The sequence below is a fragment of the Chinchilla lanigera genome, unplaced genomic scaffold (genome assembly GCF_000276665.1).
Source record: "Chinchilla lanigera isolate Chin_1 unplaced genomic scaffold, ChiLan1.0 scaffold00059, whole genome shotgun sequence".
In the NCBI taxonomy this organism is placed as follows: domain Eukaryota; kingdom Metazoa; phylum Chordata; class Mammalia; order Rodentia; family Chinchillidae; genus Chinchilla; species Chinchilla lanigera.
In genome coordinates, this window is record NW_004955460.1 from 11299501 (window position 1) to 11316298 (window position 16798).

A 16798-nucleotide genomic window follows, 5' to 3' on the forward strand; every position below is an offset into this window, starting at 1 on the left:
CGTTTGTTCATTTCTGTAACTGTGATGCATTCTGCAGAAAACATTCAGTGACTGAGCACATGCTCTATGCCAGGTGGGGAACCTGGGCTGGGAGCGGAGAAGCGACCTGGCCCTCCGAGAGTCTGAGCTGGCTTAGGGACAGAAGGTGAGGACCAAGATTAAGTCTGTGAGAGGGGCTGCTTTGCAGGAACACTTCTGTAACACCCCGTGTGCCACCCTGAAATAGCCCATGTGTGCCTAAACTCATTCATCATAGTGGATATACAGTAGTGTGCCCGCCTACCGCTTATCCTTTCTGGGTGTACCTAAAACACCAGTGCATTTGAACAGCAGTGCTCAGGAGAGAGCTGAGGCTGACTGCCTGAATGATGGGTGCTGTGACCAGGCATGTGGCTGAGCTGGGGGCAGCCAGGCAGGATCTGGGTCACCAGGCCAGAGCTCTGGTTTGGGTCTGCCTGCCATGTCCAGGAAGCAGAGCCACTGCACGTATGTCCTGTCCTTCAGGCCAATGGAAGGGAAAGGCACAGGCAGGAGGGGCAGGTACAGCAGAGACAGGGAGCTGGGTGCTGCAGGGATGTGGGGACCCGGGAATGGGGCTGGGTGGAGCTCGCACCTGCACCACAGCTTTTGTACTTCTTGTTCTGCCCATGCAGGACCAGGGCAAATACCACAAGCAGGATGATGATCAGGCTTGAGAGCGCCATCACCAGCAGGAACCACCACTCCTCATAGAACGGGGCTTCCACTTGGGCTGCAAAAGAGACACAAACTCACAGAAAGGCTACACAGGAGTTCCGGATGTGGCTGTCACCTGTGATCCAGGAGCTGAGAGGATTCGGGGGATGAGCTGAGTCACAGGGAAGACGAAACCAGCCCAGGCCACCGGGGGCCATGGACCCCTTTCCCACGGGAGCAGCTGAAGCTCTGTGACTTTGGCAGCAGGCTTTGGGAATTCTGCTATAGCCATTTTTCACCTTTTCTACAAAATAATCTCAGGGTCCTTCTACCCTGGAGACAGCTCTATCCTTGACTGTGCCCTGCTCCTGCCATCAGATCTCCCATCATGCTCCTCCACCTTCATATGCTTAAAAACCCTGTGTAGATTAAAGCCCTGCTCCCAGTCCCTGCAGGCCTCCCTTCTGGCTGGCCCTCATGCCTTCACTGCAACTGGCATTGCCTCTTGCCCGTGCCCCCGAACCTTGTTCTGATCTTTCTGCACCCTCCTTACTTGTTCACATCCATTCATTACACAGCTCCCAGGTAGGTCAAACTGTCCCCTCCTGCCATCCTCCAGGGTCACCACTGGCTTTGGGGTAAAGCCTGAGCTCTCAAGGCCCCCAGGACCTGCCTCTTGCTTCCTGCCCAGCTCTGCATCTCCTGGGACCTGTAGATAAGCCTCTCATGGTGAGCTCTTACCAGGTATGTTTGTCTGCCTACCTGTTGGCCTCCTCCAGCAAACCAGAGCCCCTGGAGGCTAAGGCTGTTTTATTTATATTGTGCCTCCAGAAAAACTGAGCTGAACTACCAGCCTCATCTTTAGATTTGTTTTTGAGAAGTGAATAGAAAAGGTTTCATTTAATAGATGTTTTTCAAAAGGAGACTCCTCTTCCTGAGGTTGTATTCTGTTTACTGAGTGGTTTCTCAGTGGGTGCTGGTTAGCCCTGGGGTCCTACTCTGCACCTCTAGAAGATTCCCTACAGGGGCCTGGTTTATGGCATCTGATGCCCCCAATGTAGAGCCTCTTACAGCCAAAGCCTGGAGTCTGCCCGCAGCTGCCGAAGTCCACAGAAAATACATCTACCTTGCATTAAGCGTATCATTGGCTGGATGAAGAGCAAGCGCACACGGGGAATAAAGGGGAAATTGGTTTTGGATAATGTTCCGCCACAGGGTTTCTTAGGAAATAACAGTACTTTGAATCTAAAAGATAGAGGCAGGTTTTCAGGCTGTGCATTCAATAGGCCAGGTAACAAGGCCAACAAGGCCCCAAGCACCCACAGAGGCCTGGCTCTGGCACTGGTGGGAAAGAAAGGCCTTGCTGGCTTTTGGGTCTTCACAACAGAGTGGGAACCCCATGCGCTACAGCCAGGGTGGTGACACAAGGCTAGCGGGTGACTGGCTGGCTCTGTGGAAGAAAGGGATAAGCGGGCAGCGGGCAGCTATGTCAGCATCTGCAAGCAGTGGGAGCTCAGAGAGGCATCCACGCAGGATGCACTGGAGAAGGGCGAGGGAGCCATGTGCCGTGTAAAGAAGCAGCATTTGTCACCAGCCATGTGTGGGCCTGAAGTGTGCAATTTCATTGTGTTGGTTTTTCATAGACGAACCAGATACCGAATTGCTGTGTGTTGGGGCTCTGTACTCTACTCTCTACACTTTGGGGCATGTTTAAGATGTTCATAATAAAATTAACTGAAGGAATATTTTCCCCCAAATCTTGCTTATTGAAAATTGGAGTGGACCCCTGGGCCCCTCTTTGCTGTCCTTTTCACTGAGGGATCCCAAACCTGATCCTAGATCTAGGTGCAGGCCAGGTCTCCAGCTCACCCACAGACCCCCTCCTTCCTCAGATCCCAGAAGACAGAGAAAGGCTATTTGCAATTTCAGCAATGGAGTTGGTAACTCAGCCAACCTACAAGTAGGCAACTGAAGCCAGGTGTGGAATCTCAGCACTTTGGGAGGTCCAGGTGGGAGGAAATTTTAGCCTAACCTGGGCAACATGGTGAGTTAGTGAGAACCTGTCTCAAAACAAACAAACAAACAAGGGATGAAACACGTTCTCGCCATAAGGAAGAGTAGTAGCCAGGCTGGCCTTCTTTTGGCTCAGCCTGTGATAGTTACTGGCTGGACTCTGCCCACCACCCCCAACTCTTCTTTGTCCCTGTTTGTCATCAGCAGGTGCCTTTTCTCCAATCCCTTCATCAGCCAAGCCCCACTAAGAGCCCTAAATCTAGGCTCACAACCTGTCTGCACACCAGGATCACCTGAGGGTTAAAAGGGAGAAGCCGGACCCCTGTCCAGGTAGCTGAAATCAGTGTGTGGATGGGAATCTGGCTTTGTCTTAACATTTGCATGACTCTGAGCTGCAGCCTGAGAAAAAGCACTTTGCCCCTCAGCCGCCTGGACCGGCCCCTACCTGACACCGCCGGGGAGGGCCTGCTGGGCTCCCCATATCCCGCCTCGTTGACAGCTACCACCCGGAACTCGTACGTCACTCCCTGCCGGAGCGTATCCAGGCTGATGGTGTAGGACGTGGCGCTCCGGGGAATGTCCTTCACAAACATGTCCCATAAGCCTTCATCTGTAAGAGGGACAGAGGGCGACACAGAGCAGAGGTGAGGAAGACCTTCTCCCAGGTACCAGCTCCAGGCCCTGGACACTGCACCTGCCTGGTCATCAATCCCAGGCTGCCCTGGACCAGGGTTGATGTAAGCGTCCCTGGCTGGTGAGGGTTGCACGGGGCAAAGGGAGAAAGACAAATTTCTTCATGGAGAACAGACCCCGCTGAAGGTGCAAGCTGGACAGCAGCATCTCCTTGGTCCTGTTCTCTGCCTGTTCCTGTGCCCCTGTGGTTTCTTACTCCATGTGTCTTTAGGGTTCCTGGCCCTCTTCCCGCTGGCTGCTGCTCTTACTGCCTGCGGTGTGCACACCATTACCAACTCCTCTGGACCCACGGGCAAGTCCGCCTGGCCTGGCCGCCCTTCTGGTCACCAAAGGTCCCTGTGCATCTGGGGCATCCCCTCTATACCTGATTAGAAACACCATGCCGCCAAAGAGTCAGGGTGGAGACTCTAAGCCCCAGCTTCCTTCCCAGGGCTGCCAGCCCCGCGTGGTACCAGGCCCATCTTCCACGCTGTGGGCAGAATGGCAGGGCAGTGTTGCCCAATCCACAGACATGGGCTGATTCTCCGTCACAGCAGAGCGCTGGACGGCAGGTGATAGGGAGAAGCCTGCATCATGGGATCCATACCTGCTCAGCGGCAACTGGGCCCAGGCCCCTTTCCCTCCCCTGGGGAATCGGCCCTGGCTTTCAATTTCACCCATTTCCCCTAAGGAAAAAAAAAAAAATCACAGCTTGCTGCTAGCGGTCCTTTCATTTTGCATAAACATACTTTTTGAGGTTGAAGCAAATCTGGTTTTCAATGTGAAAATACAAAAGCGTTTCTTGGAGTTGTTTCTAAACAGACCTTTTCTCTGATCTTAATGTAAAAGAAATGTACAGGGCAGTCAGCACTTAATAATTTTTTCACATGTGGTAAATTTCAAAGCATGGAATAACAAAAAGTGGACCATCATATTCCACACGAAAATATCACGTTTCTCCCTCGATCTTCTTATCATCCTTGTTCTCGTGAGAATGGCAAACTTTGCAGTGACCCGCTGGATTCAAAGATAACAGTAAACAAGAGAGATTTTGTGGTGAACTTTGGAAGTGAGGTTAGAACTGTAATCTGTGAGTTATCTTGGGGTAAACACTGTAGCCACGAGCTCTGCCAGTGAGTATTTTTCTGTGGCAAAGGGAAACGGGTTAAAGCCCAGCTCTAAAACCACGCTGCAGCAAGGCTGGGCAGCCTCTGAAGTGGCTGCAGCATCAAACCCAAGCTGAGAGCGCCCAGTTTCAACTTTACATTCAGACGTTACCAGATACAAGTATAAACTTTAAAAATATATACTGAATTTCCAACAGATATTGGTCTGCCAGTGTACATGGCAACGTGATTCATAACTGCCGAGAGGTGGAAACAGCCCGAGGGTCTGTGCACGGATGGGTAAACAGAGTATGGCGTAGGATGGAACATTACTCAGCCTTATGAAGGAAAGGCATTTCGAAGCAGGGCACCACAGAGATGAGCCTCAAGGACAGGAAGCTCAGGGAAATAAGCCCGCCACAGAAGGACAGACAGCCATGGCTTCTGCTTCTGAGAGGCCCTGGGAACAGCCACATTCATGAATAGGGTGCTCAGGGGATGTGAGTGTGTGATGAGGAGAGTTTCAATCTGAGAAGACAGAGAGCTCCGAGGATGGATGGCGACTATAGCTGCACACTGTGAATACACTCAGGCTACTCCATCGGCTGCTAAACTACTTAAAATGGCAAATTTTATGTTATGCATATTTTACCACAGTAAAAGATGCTGAATTTATTTAAACACCAACAAAAAATGTTAATAAAATTAAAATTAAAGCCAGAAAATCTGATGTAGAGAGGAAGGAAGGAGCAAATGGGTTTGGTTGGTTCCAAGTTCTCGCTGTGAAGTACAGGCTGGTCTTGAACTCACTATGTAGCCCAGGTTGGCCTCAATCTCACAACAATCCTCTTCCCTCAGCCTCCTAAGTGTTGGGGTTACAGGCGTGCGCCACCGCGCCTGGCTGAAAATTTGTTTTCAAAAGCAAAGACCCACACAGCACCATGACTGAAAGGATGAGTCTGGAACTGCACAGCCCTTGGTGTGAAGCCTGGCCCTGCCAATTAACTGTGTGACCTCAGGCACAGAACTCAACCTCTCTGTGCCTTGCCTGCAGAATGGTGATAACGAAGGGTTTATATCATAGGTTTGCTTGGAGGGTTAAACAAGTTACTATTCATAAAGTGCTTAGAATACTGCTTCACACATAGCAAGCAGTAAGTGAATGTTTGTAAAATAAAATATAAATTTATTCCCCAAGGAGGCTGTTTGCTAAAAGGTAGGCTCAAAGCCCAAAATGTTCATTTGAAGTAGCAATCCTTCACACATTGTAATTTCTTTTATAGGCATAGGTATGTGATACTTTAACAAGCAGGAGATCTGGAGAGGAAACGCCATTTGAATATGCATGTGCACGCACTGACAGCTTTATGGGGCCCTGAGGTGATCCGGGAACCTGCCCGTCACATGGGAGCACCAGACTTGCTCGGATGGATCAGCCCCATGGTAAACAGCAGGAAATTGCCAGTGTGTCAGGCTGTGTTTGCAGAGGATTTAGAGTTTGCCCGACCGAGTCCTCACAGTCACAGGTTAATGAAGGAGTAGATGTGAATGATTTTAAAGGTACACGTCTCTGCACAGGCCGAGGGGCAGAACAATGATGATCTACCTCTAAATATTCATACCATTACCAAGTCTCATCAAGATACTCATTACCAGTAATAATGTCAAAGTGGCAAGCCGCAGCCGAAGTGGGGTTTTCCCACTTAAAATACTGAGCTTTACATAAGGAGTGATACTGCATTTCCATGCGAGTTCCACATAAGGACACTCAGGAGTGCTTGTGTACTGACTCTAAAGAGGCTGCTCCCTCACCTGGGGGTCTCCTTCATCCTTCCCCCGCCCCCGTCATTCATGGCTAAATGCTCCATGCTCTGATCTTTGGCGGGGGCCCTGCTCCACCCCTCAGGAGCCGGATGAGACTGGTTCTCCGTGAGCCATGCACAGTCCAGGGCAGGGGTGGACAAGAAGCAAGGTCATGGCCACACAGGACCCCACGCAGGACTCCCCACTCTCCAGGTAGGCAAGGCTGCCTTCCCTACCGGCTCTTCCATTTATCAAGAGTTCAGCAGATATCTATCACCGTTGCCCATCCTCTTGCCACCCGTCCGCTGTCCGTGGCCAGTCCTCGGGCCTAACCCGAGCAGGCTTTTAGTAAATAATAACCTCTACAGTCTCTTAGTGCTTACCACAGGCAGGCCACTGTTTAAGGGCTTTAAATGTGGAATAAACTGTGGAGTCCTCCTCCTCTAAAAAGATAATTTTATGATGTCAGAGATTAGAGGCAGAAGTACTTATACACTGAGTGTTGTTTAAGCCCACTGAAATTAAGGCACGAAGCGTGTGAGAGATTTTCTGAGTCTTCTTGGGTCTGAACACCTCTGGAAGAAGTTCTCTGAATGTCTTTTGCATTAATGTTTCTCTAATGCTTTCTTGCGGCTAGGGGAAAAAATGATTCCCCTTCCTCTACCATCACCTAAAGGCCACATTTTATTTTAAGCGCTCTGTCATAGCTCCAGGAATGGTGTACATTTTTTATAAAAACACTTTAAAATATTGATACAGAATCTCAACACTGAAAGATTTATTTAGCAATCCTTTCATACTCAAAAATGGGGAGGGGAATGTCATACCATGATAATTTCTTTTTGAATTAACAGAAAAAAAATGTTCACATTTTTATTCCACTTAATTCTGCCTCCCCCAAATTAGCATATTCAGCATTTTATGCTTCAGTTATAATTCACTGGGCTATTTATCCATACCAATATTCATACCATGATCACGAGTGGGTGAGAAAAAAAATCTGGCAGCCACCACAGTATCCAGTTGCTCAACTGTGGACTGTTTTTCTCATTTGTATTATGCTGCTAAATATCTCAATAAATCAATGATGGAGAAAAGTATCTCCACAAATTAGTGGGGAAAATAACATTACAGAACTATTAGCAATAGTGAGATTTGTGTGACTGGTTTTCCATGCACCAGGAGGATCCCTGTGTCTAGACTCCAGCTCAGTCCACAATGGGGAGAACAGTACCCTATGTCCCGCTAGCAAAGAAAAATCCTCAGCACATAGTGCAGGGGCCTCTCGGTGCTGGGAACGGCTCACTCTTCTGAGATACTTGGATTCTTCAGCCTGGCTGTCTTCCTCTGGGGAATGAGTTGCGAAATCACCATCATGGAAACCTATGACCCTAACAGTAAGAGAAGAGTCATGGCCCTTCCAAAGCCAAAGCCCAGATGATTGGTCCCTGGATGACTGATCCCCTATCTCTCTGATCTCAGAACCAAGCCCTGTGTGGGGCCACACCTTCAACCTCCAGGCAGCAACCTCTTGGTATCCAGGGCACTCAGGGAGGTCCATGCTGTACGGGGAAATCAAACCCCACCAGTGTGCCTCTCGCCCTGCTCTTCCCAGCCACTGGGGCAACACTTCCCCAGACTCATTACCGAGACACTGTGGGAACAATTCCAGGTCCATTCTTAAGAAAGCAGGGGAGCGACTGAGAAAGAAGCTTTGCAAATATTGCTAAATCAGCCCCATGTCATTGCGAACCTGAAATCCTGTTCACTTCGGGGAAAGATGAATCAGATTCCACACGTGCAAGTCTGGCTCTGCACCTTGGTGGTTTTTCTTTCAAGAAATCCACCATTTGCTGCTGCTATTGCATTATTTGTCTACTAAAAGAAGGAAAGTGGCTAATATTGAAGATTCCCCCCAAAAGAAATCTTTTCTAGTACAAATAGGTTTTGCTATCTGAGACCATGCTTGTTGCTGGCGGATACAGTGAGTCAGCTTTTATCTTTCTGTGACTATGTCTCTTGCGCCCTGCACGTCTGTTCCCTGACAATGTCCTGATGAGTGCAGGGATGTCATCTTCTCTTTTCTGAACCGAGACAGAGCCCTATGCATTGCGTCCAAGGGGACGTCACTGCTGAATGCATCCCTCCAACCACTGCCCAGGACTGAGTGGTGCCCCGCAGGTATTAGGGCAGACGCTGCCGCCAATACAAAAGTGTGATTTCATGGACAATTAACCAGGGTCTCCATGCTGAATGAAACTGTCATTCACTGCCTGAGATTTCTGGTTCCGCTAACTCACACGACCAACAACCTAACTGTCAGCCTGCAGCTCGGAGCAAATGAAAGCCTGTCAGCTGCTTATTTCTTAAACACTGCCATCTCTCTGTGTTTAAATGGCTGAGCTAGGCTAGAGATGTCACTGAAACGGGTGGGGCTTAAACACAACATGAATACATCTGCTATTAAAAGTCCTTCCAACTTTTACTATCCTCACTCGAGGCAGAAGACAGCAAGCCATGTGTGCCTGCGTGCAAGGGGTGGCCTGTGATGGAACACGCGGGCTGACATGCTGTCAACAGGCGAGGCTACAGAATGACAAGAGGTGACAAAGAGTGGGCTGTACGAGGCAGGGCCGCAGTGGCTGTGGTACTCCTGCTCAATTTGCTGATGTGGGACCTTCTGTGGATGTTCTGCCTTCGGGATGATACTGATTTTCTCCCTGGCTCAACTGAAAACTGAAAATCAACAGAATGAAGGGGAAAGGGCCTGGAAGAGCCCAGGAGGATGAGAATGGATAGGATCCCTCCTCTCCCTCTGGCTGGAGGCATCATCTGTGAACAAAGCGATACACTGTCTGTGTGTTCCAGGCACGGTCTAATTATGTATTTCATGGCTGCTTTGGAGAGGAAAATATATTTATAGTTCCTTTAGTGCCATTCCAGTGTATTGTGTAAATATGTAAATTAGGCTTCGTGAGCTACACAGTAAAATGCCTTGGAATGATTTGTATAAATAAGTCATCCACATCTGCCCACTGCATAGTTGCCACTGTCTTCCAGGGAGCTTTGTACATGGACTGGGGAACACTTACGCATAGCTATGGAAATGAATAAGCTGCTGTCTGTCCTGGTAGAACCTGATGGCCATGTCCTCAGACTACACTCGGGGCCACCCTCTCCGGGAATCAGAGGGGCTCTATGTCCTAGCCCTGTGTCAGTTTCATTAGCTGCTGTTCAGTTCTGCGTCCCCAGCATACGGAGGCCATGAGGCTCTTCAGCAGAACTTGCAGGCTGGAAGCCACGATGCAGACTGAGGAGGAAGAGACTACTCTGCTATCTGTTGGCTACCTGGGCCCGGGGCAGCGGCTACCCGGACAATGAGTTTAGTGTCTCCCAGGGCTGGGGAGGGATGTGGCTGGATGTGGAGCTATCAGGCTGTGAGGCCTCTGGGGGCGACAGGGCCCACCTACTGCAGAGTGCCTGCAAAGCCAGCATGCCGCCGCTTCTCATAGACCAGGCCTGCACCACCTTTGTAAACCACTCCCTGCCTGGAGGACGTCTTCAGAGAGCTTCGGTGGAGAAAATGAGAAGATACAGCATTTAATGTTTTGTGTAATGAGGCCTGAAATAGATGACAGCTGAGATCCAGGCCCCTGGCTACCAGCAAGGTGTTTAAATATTGACAATCCATAAAAGCCTCCTGCTCCACTCCAACTTGCTAGTGCCCGAGTCACAGAGGTGGGGGGCAGCTTTCTCAGGTCTAGGGTCCCACAGCCTGCTTTGGTTCTGCTCATGATCGGAAAGGGGAAACTGTTGGCAACCTGCTTTCAAACCTCAGGTATTAAAATGGATGCAAAAGGAAGATCTTCAGCTGTCATTGAGAAAGGCAGTGTCTTCCAGGTCAGTCTCACCATGTCTTAGTCCCCTTTGGAGGGTCCCTTTCCACCTTCCAACAGTGACCCCGCTGAGCACAGACCTCTGATTGACTTCTGCGCAAGACGTGGGGCCTAGCAAGAAGCCGAGCAACATACTGATTAGTTCTTATTCACATGGTCTTGCTGATGCCCGGAAGCTGGGGATCCTGCCCCCCGGGGCCTGTTTCCTAACTGACAGCACCTGGAGAAGTCGTTCATGGCCCCCAGGGAGCCCTTGACTGCGGATCAAGATCTTCCTGCTCTTTCGAAGTGCGAAGACTCAGTCACGGGAGTTAAGGCTCAAGGCAGGCAGAGGCATCTGGCTGGTGAGGTGTTACGTCTTCCACAGCTGATCTTGTACACGTGGACGCTGGATTCAAAGACACATTATTGTGCTGGACTGAACAGGGGGAGCCCGGGCTAGCTCTTTATTATTTAAACTTGACTTTTTATGTTGAGGTCACTGTTAAGTCCCATGAAGTCATAAGGAATAATACAGAGGCATTCAGGTACCTTTAGCGGCTTTCCCCTAGTGGTAGCGTCTGCCCTATGTCACAGCCAGGATGCTGACAGTGGGACAGCTGAGGCACAGTTGAGGCACAGAACACCTCCTCTGGAGCTCTCTTAGAGCCACATGTCTGCTGGGATAACAGATATTGAGGCAGACAGGCGTCCAGGTGGACGGAAATCCCTGGGCAAGACTCAGCTCTGGTTATCTAGATCAGGCTCCTTACTCTGCTGCAGGCACCACTGACCCACTTGGCAATAGACTGACTCTTAAGGACATCTCCTCAGAATGGTTTTAGACTCTTGAAGTGGGATTGAAAAGGACATCGATTATCCTGGTAATGCTTCCATTACTTAGAGGTCAGTGGAAGTTCCTGGGAACCCCTGACTCGTGCTAGTGCAGACATGATTGTGGGTTGTTTTTCTTTGTGCTACTTGTTCAGCTACGTGTTTCTTTGAAGGTGTGTGGAGAGAGCTGGATTTAGGCGATCTGTGACCATTATTGTAGGGCAACTTCACAAACTATTAGGACTAATGCGGTCTGACAGAATCTACAAACAAACTATAATTTCAAAGTCACAGCAAGTGTAAACAAAACTGTGGAATATCGGCAACAGCTGAAATGTCATGTAGGCAGCCATGCTTTCCACAGCTGGCATAGTCATAGACCCTGCCGTTAATTAAGAGGCATCTTACCTGTTACTGGTGACTTATGCCTCCACCCCCGCCACCACAATGGGCAAATTCTTATGTTAAAGTCCTAACCACCCATACCTCAGAACGACCTGATTTGGAAACAGAGTGACTGTGATGTATTTAGCTAAGGTGAGGTCAACTAGAGTACTGTGAGTTCCTAATTCAGCATCAACTAGTGGCCTAACAAGAAGCAGAATCTGGAGCTTCAGCACACTGAGTAGGCCCTGGGAAAAGGAAGGCAGAGAGGGGCAATGCACCTATGAGCCGAGGGTGGCCAGGGGCCAGCAGAAGTTAGGAGAAATGCAGAGAACAGAATTTTCCTCACAGTCATAAGAAGCAATTAACTCTGCTGACACTTTGGTCTTGGACTTCCAGTTTCCAGAGTTGCAAGACAAAAGATTTCTGTGGATTAAACTGCCCAGTTTGTGGCAGTTTGTTATGACCCTGGTACAGCAATACCCCTCATTCATAAGGAACAGAAATGCTAAATCTCAGTTAGAGGTTAATAAAAATACAACTGTGGGTTTTGTTCCCATCCAAGTTTATAGAGCTGCTGAATTTTACCCCTAAGTCTGGTCCATAAGTCCATTTTCTGTTGCTGTAGAAAAATGCCCAAGTCTGTGTACTTTATAAAAGAAAGGCCTACTCAAGCTCACAGCACTGGAGATTCAGGAGCAGGGTGCTGGTGGCTGTTTGGCTCTGGTGAAGGCCTCCCTGGCTGTATCACAACATGGGAATGGCATCTTGGGGTAGTGGCATGTGCGAGTGGGGATCACAAGGTGAGACAGAGGCCAGAGAGTGGGAGGGCCAGCATCAGTCCTTTAAAACGTCTCACTCTTAGCAAAGGAATTCACTCCATAAGACCGGAATTAGTCCCTTCCAGGCCATATCCCCAAGGACCAAGTCACCTCCCACTGGGCTCCAGCTCTTTGTCTCACATCAAATGTTATTGGTAGACAGCACGTGGCTGCTCTGTGGTCCAGCTGCTTTCAGAGATGTGGGGGACCCAGTGACCACAGAGGTCCAAGACTCTTCATTGGTTTGGGGCCCTCTGTCTCTGAGCTGGCCAAATGCTTTGCTCAGCAGACAACAGCAGGGCCCGCCTCAGCAGCCTAAAGTCATGAATTCTTTTTTTGGCAGTCCTAGGGATTGAACCCAGAGCCTTTGCAGTGAGCTACGCCTTCAGCTCATTCATTCACTGAGGTGGGCTCTCACTAAATCACTAAGTTGCCCAGAGTGGACTCAAATTTGGCATCCTCCTTTGTCAACCTCCCAGAGTGCTGGCATTACAGGCGTGTACCACCACACCCAGCTAAATTCATGTATTTCTGAGCCAAAGAATTTGTCAGGCTGCCTTTCAGTCTTACAAGTCTTTTTGTCAGTGGCCTAACAAGGTCTTACATACTCGGTCCTCTTTAGAAGTTTCCAGAAGGCACTTCAAACTTGTAACCTTGTAAATGTAATTTGGTGGTGGGGAAGGAAGGGACATCTCTGAACATGCTGATCTTTCCAGCTAGGTCTTTCCTCTTGGTCTAACGGCCTCTTTACATATTGGACCCAACTGACTCCTGGGCTGCAGTCTACCCGGCAGGTGGCCCATTGTCCCTTCTGAAGACACCCTGACAGATCACTCTGCTCAGCCTAAGGTGCTCCTCTTCACAGTGGCACCCTCTGGAGGTCATGAAGTCTCTGCTTGGAGGTGCCTTCTGCTTCCAGCAGCCATGTCCTGCTCAACTCATCAGAAATTTCCTTTTTCTGATAATGTCCACACTTTGTTATGAAAGCCGAGAGGAACTCTTTCCTTTATGCCATTGGTGGGAATGTAAATTAGCATAGCCTCTATGGAGAACAGTACAGAGGTTTCCCAAAAAGCTAAAGCTACAACATGACCCAGCAATCAATCCTACTGTTGGGTCATATCCAAAGGGAATTACTCATAATAGCCAAGATACAGACACAGCCTAGTGCCCATCAGCAGAAGAATGGAGAAAGAAAGTGTGGTATAGGTACATAATGGAGTATTACTTGGTTATAAAGAATGAAATCCTTTCATTTGCAGTAGAATGGATGGGACGAGGGGACCTTATGTTAAATGGAATAACCCAGACCTACAAAGACAGATACTGCATGTTTTCTTGCAAATGTGGAAACTAAGAAAAGTCAACCTGGAAGGAGAATAGGGATGGGGAAGGTGCTGGGTATGTTGTGTGGAAAACAAGTGCTTGGCTATGAGCAATGGGCACAGTATAGTATGTGAGAATATCACACCGAATCCCTGTAATGTGTATGATTAAGATGCATTAATAGAAAATAAAAAGTGAACAAGATGAAAGATGTAGAATGGAAATAAGTGGGTGAAAGGCAGAGCAGCAGCTGATCTTAGAGCTGATTTTCAGAAGCCCAAGAATATTAGTAATTATTAGGCAGGGCATGTCTTTGTCTGCGTTTGCCAGAGTCTGACCCCTGAGGTGAGTCCCTAAAGACACTCTCGGGTCTGGTTGAGAATCTCAAAGTGTCCTTCAGCTGCCACCCGCCTGTTTCTGAGAATGAAACTTGCCATCCTCCTGGCAAGAGTCCCGTACCTAATGCACCGTGACTTGATGGCTGTGAGGTCACAGCAGAGCTGTGGTCACAGAAACACAGGAGGAGCAGGAGGATGGGCCTTTCCTTTCACCCCTCCCGGCCCCAGCTCCACATCACTGCCCGCCACAGGCCGAGACCCCACTGCTCCCGGGTGCGCACGGCCTACCTGAAGGCCTGGCCTCTATGACGAATCCAGTGGTGGGTGTGCTTCCAGGGCTGCCCTCTGTCCACTGAAGGGTCAGGTCTGAGGTGGACTTGGTGACTGAAACATCTTTAGGGGGACCTGGGGACCCTGCAGGACAAAGAGAGAAGAATAGAGCCATTGATCTTGGGGGAACTGGTCATCCTCCAGTGAGAGGCCAGGTCTTCTAGATTCCTAGCCCTCCAGGCAGGTTACCAACCCTCATTCTACGATGGACTTCATCCTAAAAATAGGAAGTGAGCTGGTTGTGGTGGAGCACATCTGTAATCTCTGCTCTCTGGAAGACTGAGGCAGGAGGGTCTCAGGTTTGAGTCCAGCCAGAGCAATTTAGCAAGACACTGTCTCAAAATTTAAAAAAAAATTAAAAATTAAAAGAAAATAAAAAGGGCTAGGGATGTAGCTCAGTGTGAAGGCCCTGGGTTCAATTCTCAAGACTAAAAGAAAAATCAGGAAGTGATCAGAGGTCAGAAAGAGATGGTACAGGAAGAGCACCCAGCACCTATACTCCCTCATACTGTCCTGTGCTATGGCTGCATCAGTGTCTAAGCAAAGGTGAAGAGCTGGCTAAGTGGGAAGTTCCAGAGTCCTTCCTGTGACATGCGAAAAGTTTTAAATTTTATTTCAAAAATTGAATTCATTTCAGTTCACGAACTTCATCATTCCATAATTCTGGAAAAGATGGCCATGTTTGTGTTAGTGTGGGAGAGACAGATGCAGTCCTGTTCATCACCCAATGCAGAATTTGCAAACAAAAACAAAATTTTGCCTAACACTTCTGTTTGTGAACCAAACAAAAGCGTTCATGAACTGAGATACCACTATATTTTCTCTTGCTTGTGTTCCCATTAAACAAACACACATGTCCACGCAACATGAGAAGTTGCTCACTCACATATGAGGAGCCCACCTGCATGGACGCCCTTCCTTTGCAGACCTCCACGTTGCCCAAATATCCCAAGCTTCTGCAGCTCTGCCCTGCCAGAAGGGCTAGGCTGAGGAGCTAGACAAATTCTCAGCTCCGTGAAACCAGAGGTGAGACTGAAGGTATGACCAGTGCCCACCTGTCACCCAAGTCCCACTCACCCTCGGCGGGACCAGCTGTGACGTTGGCTTGGAGCTCAGGCCCGTAGGCAATGGTCCGTGCTTGGACCCGGAAGAAGTAGGTGACTCCCTTGGTGAGGTCACGCACTTTCAACCAGCGCTGCCAATTCCCCTTCACGTCCACCGTCACCACCTTGCTCACACCTGGACCAGCAAAAAGCAAAAAGGAGAAGGCGCTGGGCCCCGAGGAGCAATCCAGCACTGTCTGATCTGCGGTGATAACCAGGAGAACAGCCTGCAGTTGGCTGAGGAAGTGGTTCTGACAATTAGGAGGAGTTTAAGCGGTGATTAGGGCCAATTTTCAGCACAGATAAGTGTAATTAGAATTTAAGTTTGATAAGTAGTGCCGACAAAGAAAAGAACCCAACCCACAATGCCTGGGAGAGATGGCCTAACTCACTGGAACTCTGGAAGGAGGGAGGACACTTGTCCAACACATGGGTGACATGGGCAGGGGCGCTCTCCTGCCTGTCTCAGTACAGGCTCCCGAGATGGCATTGCAGAGAGGGCCCCCTTCCCACATGGCCCTGAGCTGTACCAAATCCTGAGTCATTTGTGTAGATGACATGAGCCTCAAGGTTCAGGCACAAGGAAGAGAAGGGTACAGAAGACACCCAGAAATATACTGGATTAGGTAAGAGGTAGGCTCCTCCATGAGGGCTCTGTGGTCTGTGGACTGGCCAACTTGTGGCCTACAGGCTCAAAAACTTGTGAGAATGTCATCTGTGGCCCTTGAAGCTAAGATAAAGAAATTTATCACTGTAAGTATTGATGCCTCGATTCAAGAACAATGACAATAGAGACAGTGAGCAATGCAAAAAGATTGCTGACTGAATTAAGTACAGGAACACCTCCATTGATGGGAGACACATTCCAAGGCACCTTATGTCTACTTAGAGCTGTGTGTCGTACTAGCTCTCAGGCACACTGGGTTTTCCCTGGGCGCCCTGCAGTGTTGCCACTAAGTACCAGAGTCAACTTGTCCTTTCTTGTTTGGTGCCATGGTGCCCCTTTGCACTCTGGGGCTCTTGTAAAATAGGGTTTCCTGGACAGCCTCATGGAAGCTGTGATGGCTACCAGGTGATGAAGGGGTGGGTAGCATACAGATGATGGATACACTGGACAAAGGCACAATTCACATCCCAACCAGGATGGGATAGGCTGCAGGAGATTTCATCATACCACTCCAAATGGGGCCTAGCTTACAACTTAGTGTACTGTTTACTTCTCGAATTTCCATTCTAATGTTTCCAGGCCACAACTGACTCCAAGTAATGGGAACTGCAGAAAGCAAAACAATGGGTAAGAAAGATTATCGTGTAACTAGAAAATTGAAATTTAGTATCTGTGTGTGTTGGGGGAAGGATAAATACTAAAAATTATACAAAGTGGTATTTTCCAGAAGGGAAAATGAGGGTCTTTGGTTAAATAAGTTTGAAGATGATGCATTTTTTAAAAAATGTTAAGTGAGTTCTTAACTATGAGACCTCTCAGAGCTCTCAGTGGGCCAGTCCCTGTCAGGCCTT

The 16798-nt window shown here is 48.9% G+C and overlaps 1 protein-coding gene and 1 long non-coding RNA gene across 2 annotated transcripts in view; one reads left to right on the forward strand and one right to left on the reverse strand.

Moving 5' to 3' along the window:
* LOC102010037 overlaps window positions 1-737 on the forward strand; it is a 39798-nt gene extending 39061 nt beyond the window's left edge. The window contains exon 4 of the long non-coding RNA XR_001236536.1: window positions 654-737. This is a non-coding gene — a long non-coding RNA (uncharacterized LOC102010037). The remainder of the gene's footprint in view (window positions 1-653) is intronic.
* Window positions 1-16798, reverse strand: part of Sdk1 (sidekick cell adhesion molecule 1) — a gene marked incomplete at its 5' end in the record, with an annotated part of 870484 nt that overhangs the window by 21365 nt on the left and 832321 nt on the right. Inside the window, 4 exon segments of the mRNA XM_005397857.2 lie at window positions 614-751; window positions 3134-3298; window positions 14136-14261; window positions 15255-15416. Coding sequence (XP_005397914.2) covers window positions 614-751; window positions 3134-3298; window positions 14136-14261; window positions 15255-15416 — 591 coding nt within the window.